Genomic DNA, 12,425 nt, shown 5'->3' with positions numbered 1-12,425 from the left:
AGGGCACCTCACATGCTGCTGACATTCTTCTATTGCTGTTAATTGGAATTCACCATTTTTTCATTGAGGCACTTGTGGAAGAGGTCTTACTTGCTTGGATCATTGAGTCCTTCAGCACTGATCTTCCATCAGCATTGTTTCTGCTGCAGCTATCATCTGGAGCCAGTTTGAATGAAATAACCAAGCGGATGAGTTGGTGACCATTCCAGAAATCATCAGCTCCTAGTAGAGCTGGGATGATGTGGACATCCTTGCAATCCTGGGCACAGATGATGACATAGTCCATCAGGCGTCAATGGTTAGATCATGGGTGTTGCCATGATGTCTTATACCTATTTTTCTGGTGAAACAGGGTGTTGGAGATGGTAAGTCCATGTTCTGCACATCAAGAGGAGGATGCCATTGGAGTTTGTCTTTTCTACTCGTTTCTTGCCAATGGTTCTGTTTCAGAGGTTGGAGTCCCTTCCAACTCTGGCATTGAAATCACCAAGAAAAAATAAATCTGTCTCCCTCTAGAATGTCAGAAATAATTTTATGTCAACCTTGAGCAAGAGTTGGGACGTATGCACTGATGACACTGGCATATTGTCTCCTCACCAGTTTAGGACAGAGAGACATGAAGCACTCAGTTCGGAGTGTAATGTGCTGAAGATTTGTAAATCATTAAAACCTGCAATTCAAGAAATAGTTGATTTTTGGTAAATTACTGTTTATTTGTCCATTTGTCTAGGGTGTTTTTTCTCTCAGTCTGGTAAATGTACAAATTAAATGGGATGGGCTATATCACTGCATCAAATACCTTGATATCAATGGCATCCAGCAGCCTAGAGAGGAGTGGACCCCAGTCTGAAAAGGAGAAGTCCAGAGAGGTGGGAATGTCAAGCAAGCAGTCCATGACACTGCAGAGCCAAATTCCCAAAGCATCACTCACTGTCATATTCAGTGCTAAAACTACTCTACCCTTTTACAGCAGTGACTTTGATGCCTGGCCTTGTTTTGCTTTTTTTTCAGTTGGATTTCAACACCAGTACTGTGACTAGATTTCAAATGGAACTTAACTGTGATAAAGCCAGAATTCTCTAGATCTTGTTCTGGTTTTGTGTGGGTTACTCCTGCTCAAACTCCACCTGCCTTCCTGATCCCAATTCATATGAATGAGATCTCCACTTAAAAAGCAACCTTTTGGCTCCTAGGTGCTTGGAATATGCTTGTTTTGCAAGCTGGCTTTTGTTGCAGCTATGGGTTACTGTGAGAGCTTTTGTTGACTTATCTGCCTAGTGCAAGGTTGTCCAACTGAAGGCCTAAGAGCCAAAGGGTTAAACTGCAGCATCCAGGCTCCTGCTCAGCTGCTGTTTCCCTGTAGCTCCTGCTGCAGCAACAACTGGGGCTTTGGGCTTCCTCTCTCTGCCTCTGGCTTTCACTGCCTGTCCATGCCCCACAGCATGGGACAGTACAGCCTGCAGCTCTCAAGGAACCCACAACCCAGTGCAGCAGAAGAGCCTGTGGCCATGGTGCTGAGGTGTGGGACCCTCCAATGTGTATATTACTTTGGGGTGCTGCCTGCCTGCAAGATACAGTGATTGGAGTGCGGGGAGGGGAGCTGCCCGCAAAGAGCGGCCACCTGGGGGCTCATGGCTCACACTAATGCAGCCCCTGGGGTGGCCAGCCCCAACCAAAAGGCCTTTTCCTTCATTTTCTTATTCTCCTTCTGATAATCATTCTGAGTGTGGACATAAAATGAACCATCCATCAGCCCAGGATGTCCCAGCAGGAGAGTCGCTTCCTTGTACAAATAGCCATTTGAAGTTTTTTCAGCCCTGCTGTTAACCAAAAGGAGACTGCATTTCTCAGTCAGCACCAGCTTTGACTGTTTCCCATAATGATGAATGAAGGTGCATATTACAGATTGGCACCAGAACAAATTAAATAATCAGCCCACACTAGCATTCATTACTCACTTACCCCAAACACCAATAAACATCGGAAACCTGTAATCTGGGGCTAGGGTTACACATAAACTAGTTTAAGTGATCAGAAAAAAACTGGTTTAAGTGATCAGAAACAGATTTAAAATTGTAACAGAGCATACATTCAGTGTACATAAACCAGTTTCAAAATGGCCAAAACTGTCTTAAGATAAACCTGGTTGAATGTAGTATCAGACTTAACTGATTTGGGTCAAATTGGTTTATGCAACTTGTGTCCCAGACCCCTTCCTGGTTTAAGTTAAACCAGAGTCTTCCAGCATCCCAGCATGCTCTGCAGCGCTGGGCTGGGCTGTGCTGTGCTCTTGGCTCCAGAAAGCAGGGCTGGCCCTGCCCCTCTGTTCTCTAACCCAAGAAGAAGCAGGGATGTGGCCAGACATGTCCCAGTATGGCCCCGTTAAGGCAAAATGGGCAGGGAGGGGGTTAATTCTTTCCTCCTTCCCCCTGCCCCCTCCCCCCCCCGCAGTCAGGGTGTGCTTGTCTGCGGGTGAGCAGTGGAGGCAGCAGTCAGGGTTAGCAGACCCCAGCTGCAGTCCCTGGGGTCAGAAGTGACAGAAGGAGGAATTAACCCCCTCCCCCAGCCACTTCCCCTTAATGAGGCCATGCTGGGACAGCATCTGGCCATGTCCCCACCCCTGCCGCTGGAGCAGTGAGGGGTGGGGCAGCAGCCTCTGTTAGGGTACCCCAGGGAGCACAAGCATGGAAGGGGTTTATTCCCCCCTTCCTTCTCTGTGCCAGCAGGAGGGACCACAGCCATCCTGGCATGGCCCCGTTAAAGCTAAGGGGGCAGGGAAAAGGTTAATTCGTCCCTGCTTTGGCACCAGAGGACTGTAGCTAGGGCAGAGCAGCTCCCGTTCTCCCCACCACCACCACCACAGTGTGGGGAGGAGGGCACTGTGCAGTTCTGGCAGGGGACTCTTCCCCCTCCTTCTTTCCCCCAGTCTCGCCCACCTATCCTGCTCCTGGATGCTGCTCCCCACCTGCCCACAGCCCCATTCCAGCTGCCCCACCATGTGAAGGGGCCATTTAGGGAGTTTTGGTGAGCTGTGGCAGGGAGGGTGGGGGTGGAAGTGTTGACCTGGCCTGTGACAGCTCACTAAAACTCCCGAAGTGGCCCTCTGGCAAAACTAATTGCCTGCCCCTGGGGCAAGCAGTGGAAGAGCAAACCCTCATCTCTCTTCCTTGGAGCTGACAGTGAACGACAGACCCGTTAAGTGATTCTGATATAAGTTTATGTCTGGTGCTGGCAAGTGTTGGTTCACACCTGTGTGACATAGTATGAACCAAATGATGGTGGGGAGAAGGAGGGGAAGAGTTCCCCTCCAGGGCTAGGGACAGACATTACAGATAAACTGGTTTAAGTGATCAGAATCTGGTTTAAACCTGTAACAGAACAGACGTTCAGTGCACATAAACTAGTTTGAAAATGGCTGAAACTGGTTTGAGATAAACCTGTTTGAATGTAGTATCAAACTCAACTGGGAAGTCTGGTTTATCTTAAACCAGAAAGGGGTCTGGACAGACATTGCATAAATTGGTCTGAGCTAAATCAGTATGTAGTTTGCTATGGACAGTTAGTCTTGACCATGTTCTACACCAGGCCGGCATTTGAATGATGATTGACCTGTTTACTCCACTGTATATAGTGCCAGATTCTCAAACATAATAGTAACAGTGGCTCCTGCAAGACTTGTGTTTTATGAGGAGCCAGTCTTTTCTTGTATCTACAAGCCGAGTCCTGAGAGTCTTGCTAAAACCACCATATGTTGTGCAGCGTCCTACAATTGTTCCAAATGCTTTGGGGCTCAACTCATACATCCAACTGCACTCTGAATCTGAGATTGTGAAGAGATTGGATGTTGATGGAGTGCAGATTACACCGTGCATGTTTCCTCCTTTAGCTGAGAGCTTATATGATCCATGTGTTTCCAGATGGTTCCTAGATCAGCCAACAGTCTACTCTACCAGTTCCTTGGTGAGCTTAATGATCTTTTGTTCTCAGCTACTAATAGATACAGTGTACTTTCTTCTAGCCTCACTATCATTTATCACTGTGGTTTATGAATGACCTGTGATGTAAACAGGCAGCTGATTAGTATGCCAGAAGCAGAAGGAGGATGCCATGTATAGAGCACTGTAGCACAGGGAACGTTTGTAATGGCAGCCTGTGAGGAAGCCCTGGGTCCACTACTGGTAAAAAACAAACAAACCAGTCCCTCCTTGCAGCTAAGCAGGGCAAGCTAATCCTTCAGCAAAAGGGTGCTGCTGAAGAAACCATTGCATGACACTAATAATGGAGCTGGCCCCAAATTTGCTGTCCTAACTGGTTTTTGACAGAACAGTGGTGTTCTGATTAAAAGATTTTTTTCATGAAAAATGTTTGGTTTCCATGCAAGTATTAGTGAGTATTGAAATGAGGAGCTCAAGGCATTTTTTTGGTCAAAATTACTTTAAAACTGCTGCCAAGAAAAAAAAAACCAAGAAAAAAGAACAAAAGAAAATTTCTGTGAAAAATACAGGCAGGGACTTTTCTTTAATTTTTTGTTGAAATCTGTTGAAAGGTGATTGGTTGCTGATCCAAGAGCTCCCTTTATTCCCCATGTGATAATCTTGTATTTGGAGTCAAGGTAACAGCTTTCTGCATTTCAAGCAAAGAGGGCTGGTGGCAGGAGCTGTGACACTGGAACTCCGCACCCTCTAGGCTCTGCCAGGGCAGGATCAGTTGACCGATGATTGTTTCTGAAGGCGCTTGTTTCCCTTTGGCTTGTGATGAGGGATGTAGGGGCTGGGGACAGACATTCAAAAAGCCGGAGTCTGAATTGATTCAATCTTTGCAGGTTAGACTAACCTGCCTAGGTTGGGTGTCCATGTACAATTGACATGTGGTTTGGAGCATTTGCTGTTCACAGAATCAGATTATTGTCTTTTTGGATTTTCACTTGTTTTTGTCTGTTTTAAGTACCTGGGATAGTGCCTGGGGCTGCTGGAGCTGGTTGCTGCAAAGGAATCTGGAGACGATATGAAATGTTTTTTGCGGGCCTCATGTTGGGTGAGCATGGGGGTAGTGTCAGGAAGGAGGTTAGTGAGATATTTAATTGTAAAAGCACTGACAGTGTTGACACCTTGAGAAAGCAGCTCCAGTATTCTCCCTGTCAGCTCCACAGGCCTTTGCTCTTGCTCCTTGTCAGATTTCCAAACTCTGGACAGGGGTTTGAAACTGACAAGATGCTCCAGGGCAGTGGCTCTGGCCCTGGATCTGACAAGTGAAAAGCTCTGGGAGCTGCTGTCAAGTGGGCTTTGAGGGGCCCTGCAAAATACACTTTTCTCTAGTGAAGTGGAAAAGAAAGAAAAGGAGAATTAAAAAAAATAATCTTAGCAAGGCATGAAAACACAACTGGGAGGGGAACAGTCACTGGCAGAAATGGATGTGGGCTTGGCCATATCTGCTGTGTGCAATAGTGCTGTTAGGCATGTGTATACCTGTATATGGTTTTACATATGTTGTTGTGTGGGGAAAGTCTGTGAGAATAGGAGTATGTGCATGGGCATACAGTTAAGTATGTCAGTTAGAATGCAAGCGTTCTATATGTGGCTGCATTTGATCAGGACTCAACATGTATAATGGAATGTGTGCTGTTTATGTGCCTGTGTGTATATGTTTGTATGTAGTATATATGTGTGTGTTATGTGAATCTAAGCCCATCTAAAATATATAAGTTAAAGAAAAACATGAGCCACCTTGGATTTTTTTCTAACTTCCTGGGTGCAGCCAGAAATAGCTCACCTCCCATCAAAAGATCATCTCTTTCATTGAAGATATATTTTTCTGATCCCTTTCAAATAAGCAGTGTGTGAGATGTGGTTAATGAACTTAAGCATAGGGCATATTTTTGAATGGCCAGGTTTATTCTTGCAAAATACCTTTTTCTTTTTTAAACATACACATGACAAGTAAAAATATGAAAGAAATGTTTGTAATGTGGTTCACATCAGATGTCTATGTGTGTGTGTATAGATGCTAAGGAGTGTCTGCACTAGGGAGCATAGGATGGTTGTTGTCTATTGTGGTATATGTTTATTAGCAATGTCTATTAACCTTCTTTGAAAATGATATGAGATTTCAGGGTTAAAAAAGCTTTCAGTCTGGTGGTTAACACAGTTTGTGTTGTACTGAATTTCACTCTCTGGCTAGGGGCAGATATTATACATAAACCAGTTTAAGTGATCAGAAACTGGTTTAAACCTGTAGCCAAGCATAAGTTCAGTGCATATAAACTAGTCTCAAAATGGTTGAAACTGGTTTAAGATAAACCTAGTTGAATGTAGTATCAGACTTAATCGATTTGGGTCAAACCGGTTTATGCAATGTCTGTCCCAGACCCCTTCCAGGTTTAAGTTAAACCGGAGTCCCACAGCATCCCAGATGCTTTGCAGCCCTGGGCTGGGCTGTGCTGTGCTCTCTGCTCCAGAGAACAGAGTTGGCCCTGCCCCTCTGCTCCCTAGCTAGAGCTCTGGCAGAGATTGCAAGCACAGCAGCATCTGCCTGGCTTCCTCCTGCCCAACCCCCTCTCACCGTTTGCTGCTCAAGCAGGGATCCCCCATCCTTGCCTCCCATCTCCCACAGCATGGACTCTAGCCCCACGGACCCCAGGCATGTGGTATGCTAGCCAATTCTGAGAGGTGTCTGTCTCCAATTTCACTGGGACGGGCAGAGAGAACCATGTCCACTTAGGGCTTTTTGGAGCTAATCAACAGGTCAGTTGGAAATGTCCCTCTGTTCCTTCCTTGGAAAAAGCTGTTTAAAAAGAGCTTGAACTGATGAGAGAAGCTTTTGTTTTCTTGATGGGATATTGTTGTCAGCTCCCTGCTGGCTTCCTCACCTGTCAGGTTGCAGACAGTATGAAGAAGCAGGGAGAGGGAGATTGAAAAGGTCAGTATCATCAACAGATGCATGCACTGCATACCTCACTTTGCCTCAGAGTGCTAGCCCGGGGCTGGGGGCTGGCAACACTCCTGCCTCCTGAGCAGTGAGCAGGGAAAAGCGTGTGATGGTGCAGGCAGGGTCGGGGTTTACACCCCTCCCTAATCAAAGCATCTTGCTGGGGCCTGGCTATGCCCTCCCTCAGCACTGTAGAAGGGAAGGGAGGGCTGCTCCAGTGCCCACCCAGCTTCTAGCCCGAGCCACTGCAGACATGTGCCTGCATTTCCTCAGTCCAGAGGGAATGTCTCTACAGTTGCAAATTGGTTCAACCTAGGCAGGTTAGACTAACCTGCAAAGATTGAACCAATTCAGGCTCATGCTTTTTGAATGTCTGTCCCTAGCCTCTGTCTCTGTACACCATCTTTGCTGTTTCCCAGGTAAGATCCCAAAGCATCTAATCAAATCCTAGCATATCCTTTGTCACCAGCAAAGCATCAGGGAACAGATTGATGACATATATTGCTTTAAAATATGTTTTTTTTAATCTCAAGTGCATTATGTGTAGAGGTTTCCTTGAATAGCAAGGAAACTACCCAGCACTTACATGCCAACAAGAGGGCCCTCTCTGAACCTGTTTCTCGTTCTCCCATGTATAAGGGCTTCTTCTCACCACCTTGTCTCTGCAGCCCAGGTTCTTATTTCTTATTGAAATACCCACACTTCTAGTTTCAGATTGTCTCATTTATGACTTTTCCAAGCCCATTCATTGTTTTTTCAGCCTTCCTCAGCCTTAAGTACATCCCTGTTCATCATTCTTTACTTGCCTGATTGGTTTTGGTTTTTTTTAATAAAAAGGATTCTGGCAAGAACTGAAAGCTAAAATCTGATCTAAATTGAAATTGATGGGGAAATGGATACCAGAGTGGTGTAGGTTGGAGGGTAGGTGGGTGAGCATGTGCATGGGTGTCTGTGTGCTTGGATTTTTACCGAAAAGCCAGGGTCAAATTCATCCCTAATGCAACCCTACTGAAATGGATCTGTGCCTTGTCTGTTCACCTCAGTCAGCACCATCGTTTGGTTAACAGAAAACATCCCCTAAGTTGTGTGCTGCTCTTTGTTATATAATGACATACATAGCTTTGTTGCTTGTTTCTGTTTTCAGTGAAACTGTGCATTGTGTGTGGGGGGAGAGGGGAATAGGCACTTTTAGTTTAGTTTTATCTAGAAACTTGACTTTTACTTGTCTCTGCTGTAAGGAAGGATGATGACTTCATAGAAGGCATCAGCCAGCCTACTCATCCCCATAGGAGGCATTCACCTGAGAATAGCCCTGACCTATTTCTTAAACTTCAATATGCTTTTCCCTGAGCATAGACTTTGGGATTTGGCCCTTAAAATTCACCATTTATGCTGGTTTCATTTCAGGTCTCACTGCCAATAACTCTGGTTCTGTTGTTTTGTAGAATTGAGGGAGGGAGGGAGAGAGAATATCACTGGACCACTTAGGCTAGGGACAGACATTCAAAAAGCCTGAGCCTGAATTGAGTCAATCTTTGTAGGTTAGTCTAATCTGCCTAGCCTAAATCAGTTTGTAACCACACAGACATCGCCTCTGGACTGAAAAAATGCAGGCACATGCCTGCAGTGGCTCAGGCGAGATGCCAGGGGGCACTAGAGCATCCCTCCCTTCCCTTCCACATTGCTGAGTTGGGTGGGGGGGTCAGGCCCGGGCAGGAAAATATGATTAGAGAGGGGTCTCCCCACTCACTGGTCAGAAAGAGAGCCAGCCAAGATTTACACAGCATTTAGGTCGACAGCAGGGAGCACTTATCACCCCGTCAGCAAAACAAAAGGGTCTCTCATTAATTCAATCTCTTCCTAAACAACTTGTTCAAAGAAGGAATGGAGAGACATTACCAACTACCTGTTGATTCACTCCAAAGAGCCCTAAGCAGCACAGTCCTGTCTGCATTTGTCCTGTCTGCCACGTCATGGACCATAGCCAGCATGTGGCATGCTAGCTAATGTTGAGAGGTTTCTGTGTAAGGCAGAAGGGAGAGGGGAATCCCTGCTTAGTGGGGAGAGCAGGGGGGACCAGGCCAGGCAGATGCCTGCAGTCTCTGCTGAGCTCCAGCCAGAGAGCAGAGGGGCGGGGCCAGCTCTGCTGTGGAGCAGAGAGTCACACCAAGTCAGACAGCATGCCAGGATGCGGGGGGAGTTTGGTTTAACTTAAACCAGGAAGGGGTCTGGGGCAGCCACTGCATAAACTGGTCTGAGCTAAATTAGTTAAGTTTGATACTACATTTAACCAGGTTTATCTCAAACCAGTTTCAGCCATTTTCAAATTGGTTTATGAGCATCTGTTCTGTTACAAGTTTAAACCAGTTTCTGATTACTTAAACTGGTCTATGTGTAATGTCTGTCCCTAGTCTTAAACATTAATGCTTTAGTTTATTTATGGTTTATTCTGTGTTTTCTTAAGCAGCCAATAAAAATAGGCTTAGGCAATTCCTATGCTGAGAAATTTAAATTGTTGGAAACTTGTTTCTCAACATTATCACATTTCCTCTGGTTTTAACTTTGCCTGGGACATACTGTGATATCCACCAAATACAGCTGGGGATCTGGGGCTGGCAATAGTGATAACTTAGACATAATACAGATAAGGTTTTTGTTACTTTTGCCTCTTATAAATGGCCCATGCAATCCAGCTGCAGCTCAGTGAGGAAGGGGCACTGCTGCTGCTACTTGTTTCCGGGGAGTGCCTTTGCATACACGCTGTGGGTGAGGTAGAGGGGGCTAGGACCAGCGCCTGGGCTGGCTCCAGCAGCCTTACCTGGGGACCTTCAAGGGCTGCAGCAACAGCAATCTGGGCACATGGAGTCTTGCTGGCAGCTGGAGCATGGTTCTGGCCAACCAGGCACCAGTTTTGGGTGGGGCAGACTGCAGCCACGTGCGCTGCCCTGCTTTTTTTTGTCACATTATTTTTAGATACCGGGATTTCCCAGAATCTGATTTTGGCAGCATGGCAAACCTTTTCATGTGCAGCGCCTCAAAAGCCTTTGAGGCTCTGCAAAGCACATGTTCCCACTTCTGTTTACATGGCCATGGTAACTTTCCCCATAGGCATGAATCTCTCTCTGCTCTTGTGTAATATGGAGAGTGCACCTTGAAATGCTGCTACTTAAAACTTTCTTCCTCCCTACTATTGCTTGGCCAGGAAGGCCTGGAAGAGAAGGTTCCACATAGAGCCTTTCTCTTGCTGGTTTTCATTTAAAAGCCTATGCAGTTTGGATAAATGTTTTCTCATTTGGTTTTAAAGCAATGCCTTTGAAGTACTCAGAAGCCCCTTAGAGGGCAAACCATTGTGGCAGCCTCTCTGTTAACTTTGTGTCCCTTGACAAGGCAGCTTCAGCCAGTTGATTAATGAGCCCAGCTCCCAGGGCTCCTTGCAGATCTCCTTCAAGTGCTGTTTTCTGAACTATTTTGTTTTCCCCCTGCTCTGTTCCTCAAGGTTATGAAGCTGAGGAAGTTGGCCCAGCAGGTAGCTAACTGCCGGCAGTGTCTGGAGCGCTCAACAGTCCTCATAAATCAAGCAGAACATATCCTGAAAGAGAACGACCACGCACGATTCTTGCAGACCGCCAAAAATGTGGCCGAAAGGTGGGCTCACCAGAGATTATTAGCTTGTCTGTGCTGAGCAGGAGTTTAATCCACGCAGGAAATTGGTGTAAATAATGTTTTGAGCTTCAGTAGTAAATAGTTGTCTTAGCAGCACAGAACTGTTATCCCTTGGAATCTCATTTATCCATGGAGATTTCTCCATCGACCCTGGCTGTTTTCTAAGTATCTAATGCAGATTTATATCCTTGCTGAGCACTACCACCAAAGAGATGATACTCACTGCTTCCTTGCTCTTCAGGAATATGTGGTGGGGAGGCAATGCCCAGTTTTATTAATTTTAATTCTTGATTTATAGGCTACTTTTCCTAAGTATCAAGTGCCTTAAAACAGAACTTCCTGCATTGTGACATAATACAGTCAGCAAATAATACCAGAGTAAAAGAGCCTGAAAAATGCCTGTGAGAAACAGTTGTAGAGTTGGAAACAACCTGAATAATGAATTGTTCCAGATTAATCAATAAATGAACTAAAGCTGCCTCTGCTTTGGGATTCATTTGTTAAATAATTAAAGTTTCAGCTTCTGCCCTGTTCTTGTCCCAGGGTGTGGTGTGAGAGCCACCCCCTTAGCTGAAAGACTGAGGGTCAAGCTGGAGACCTTATAGCTAAGAGAATAAGCAAAATTGTCAGAGTTCTGTAGGGTATGTGCCAACGAATCACAGCAGGAGCTATTGCAGAGAGAGCAACATGTAACACAGTCAAGACCTGAGGAGTGTTGGCCTACACGAGACAGTGCTTAAAATAGCAACATCCCGTCCTCTCTTCTTGCTGTCCCCAGCAGAGCTGCAACAATGGGACATATTAACAAAACTGTTCTAATGTAAATAAAGCTTATGACAATCAACTATGTGGATCTCATAAGGTCTAGACCAGGGGTTCCCAAAGTTTTTATGCTGCAGCCTGGCAAACCATGGCCTGGCAAACCGTGGCCCAGCAGGTGCAGCTGACCACGGCCAGAATTTCCAGCCAGCAGGTAAGAATACCCCCATTCCCTGGGCGGGGGGTGGGAGGGGCAAGGAGGGGGCAAACCATGCACTGCTGCAGGCCCTGCAGAAGGAGCCACAGCCTCCCTGCCTGGCTCTGGGGAGTCATGGTTTGCCTGTCTGCAACCACTTCCCGTCCAGCCAACCTGCCACAGCCCAGCACCAGCCCAGGGACTGAGAGCCCATGGTCTAGACTGTCACCCAAACTGAGGCTGCAGTAATAGAATGGGAGGCAAGTTGTTCAGCAGCTAAATATTAGGTGTGAAGAGAAGCATGTGTCATTCCTTGGAAGAAAAGACAAGGCTGTGGCATGTATGGTTGTGATTATTCAAGGATTACTTCACTAGCAAACACACAAACAAAACCACTAATCCCTTCCCCATGGAGTTGCTGCTCTGATTCTCTAGTGAAATCAAATTTAGATATTAGGGCCTGTTTTTCCTCATGGTGGGCTACAATGCTGCAAGACTTTGCACCTTTTTAATCAGCAAAGTAACTGTTGCCTGGGAGTCCAAACACACCCTAATGTATATTGATGCTCTCTTATTTCTTTCAGGGTCGCCATGGCAACTGCATCCTCTCAAGTTCTGATACCAGATATCAATTTTAATGATGCCTTTGAAAACTTTGCTTTAGATTTTTCTAGAGAAAAGAAACTATTAGAAGGTCTGGATTATCTAACAGGTGCGTGTACCAATCCTGCATCCCTAACCTACTCTCTAACCTTCTTGAAGCCTTAATTCCATAAGCATGTGTAAGGAGGTGGGAAGTATTTTAATATAATCACCTTGTTAATTATCCTTACCTTTTCAACTACTTCCTGCTTTTGCAACTGAACTACTTGGATGGTCCATG

The 12,425-nt window shown here is 45.8% G+C and overlaps 1 protein-coding gene across 4 annotated transcripts in view; it reads left to right on the top strand.

Annotated features, from left to right (window-relative positions):
* The window catches only part of MID2 (midline 2), a 597,656-nt gene that overhangs the window by 398,926 nt on the left and 186,305 nt on the right, over positions 1 to 12,425 (top strand). For all 4 annotated transcript variants that reach the window (XM_019521168.1, XM_019521167.1, XM_019521164.1 and 1 more), the window contains 2 exons: positions 10,421 to 10,569; positions 12,127 to 12,254. In XM_019521168.1, the coding sequence (XP_019376713.1) occupies positions 10,421 to 10,569; positions 12,127 to 12,254 (277 nt within the window). The remainder of the gene's footprint in view (positions 1 to 10,420; positions 10,570 to 12,126; positions 12,255 to 12,425) is intronic.

Source organism: Gavialis gangeticus, unplaced genomic scaffold (assembly GCF_001723915.1).
Source record: "Gavialis gangeticus isolate Ggan-Ray unplaced genomic scaffold, GavGan_comp1, whole genome shotgun sequence".
Classification (NCBI taxonomy): domain Eukaryota; kingdom Metazoa; phylum Chordata; order Crocodylia; family Gavialidae; genus Gavialis; species Gavialis gangeticus.
This window is presented reverse-complemented; position numbering and strand designations above follow the sequence as displayed.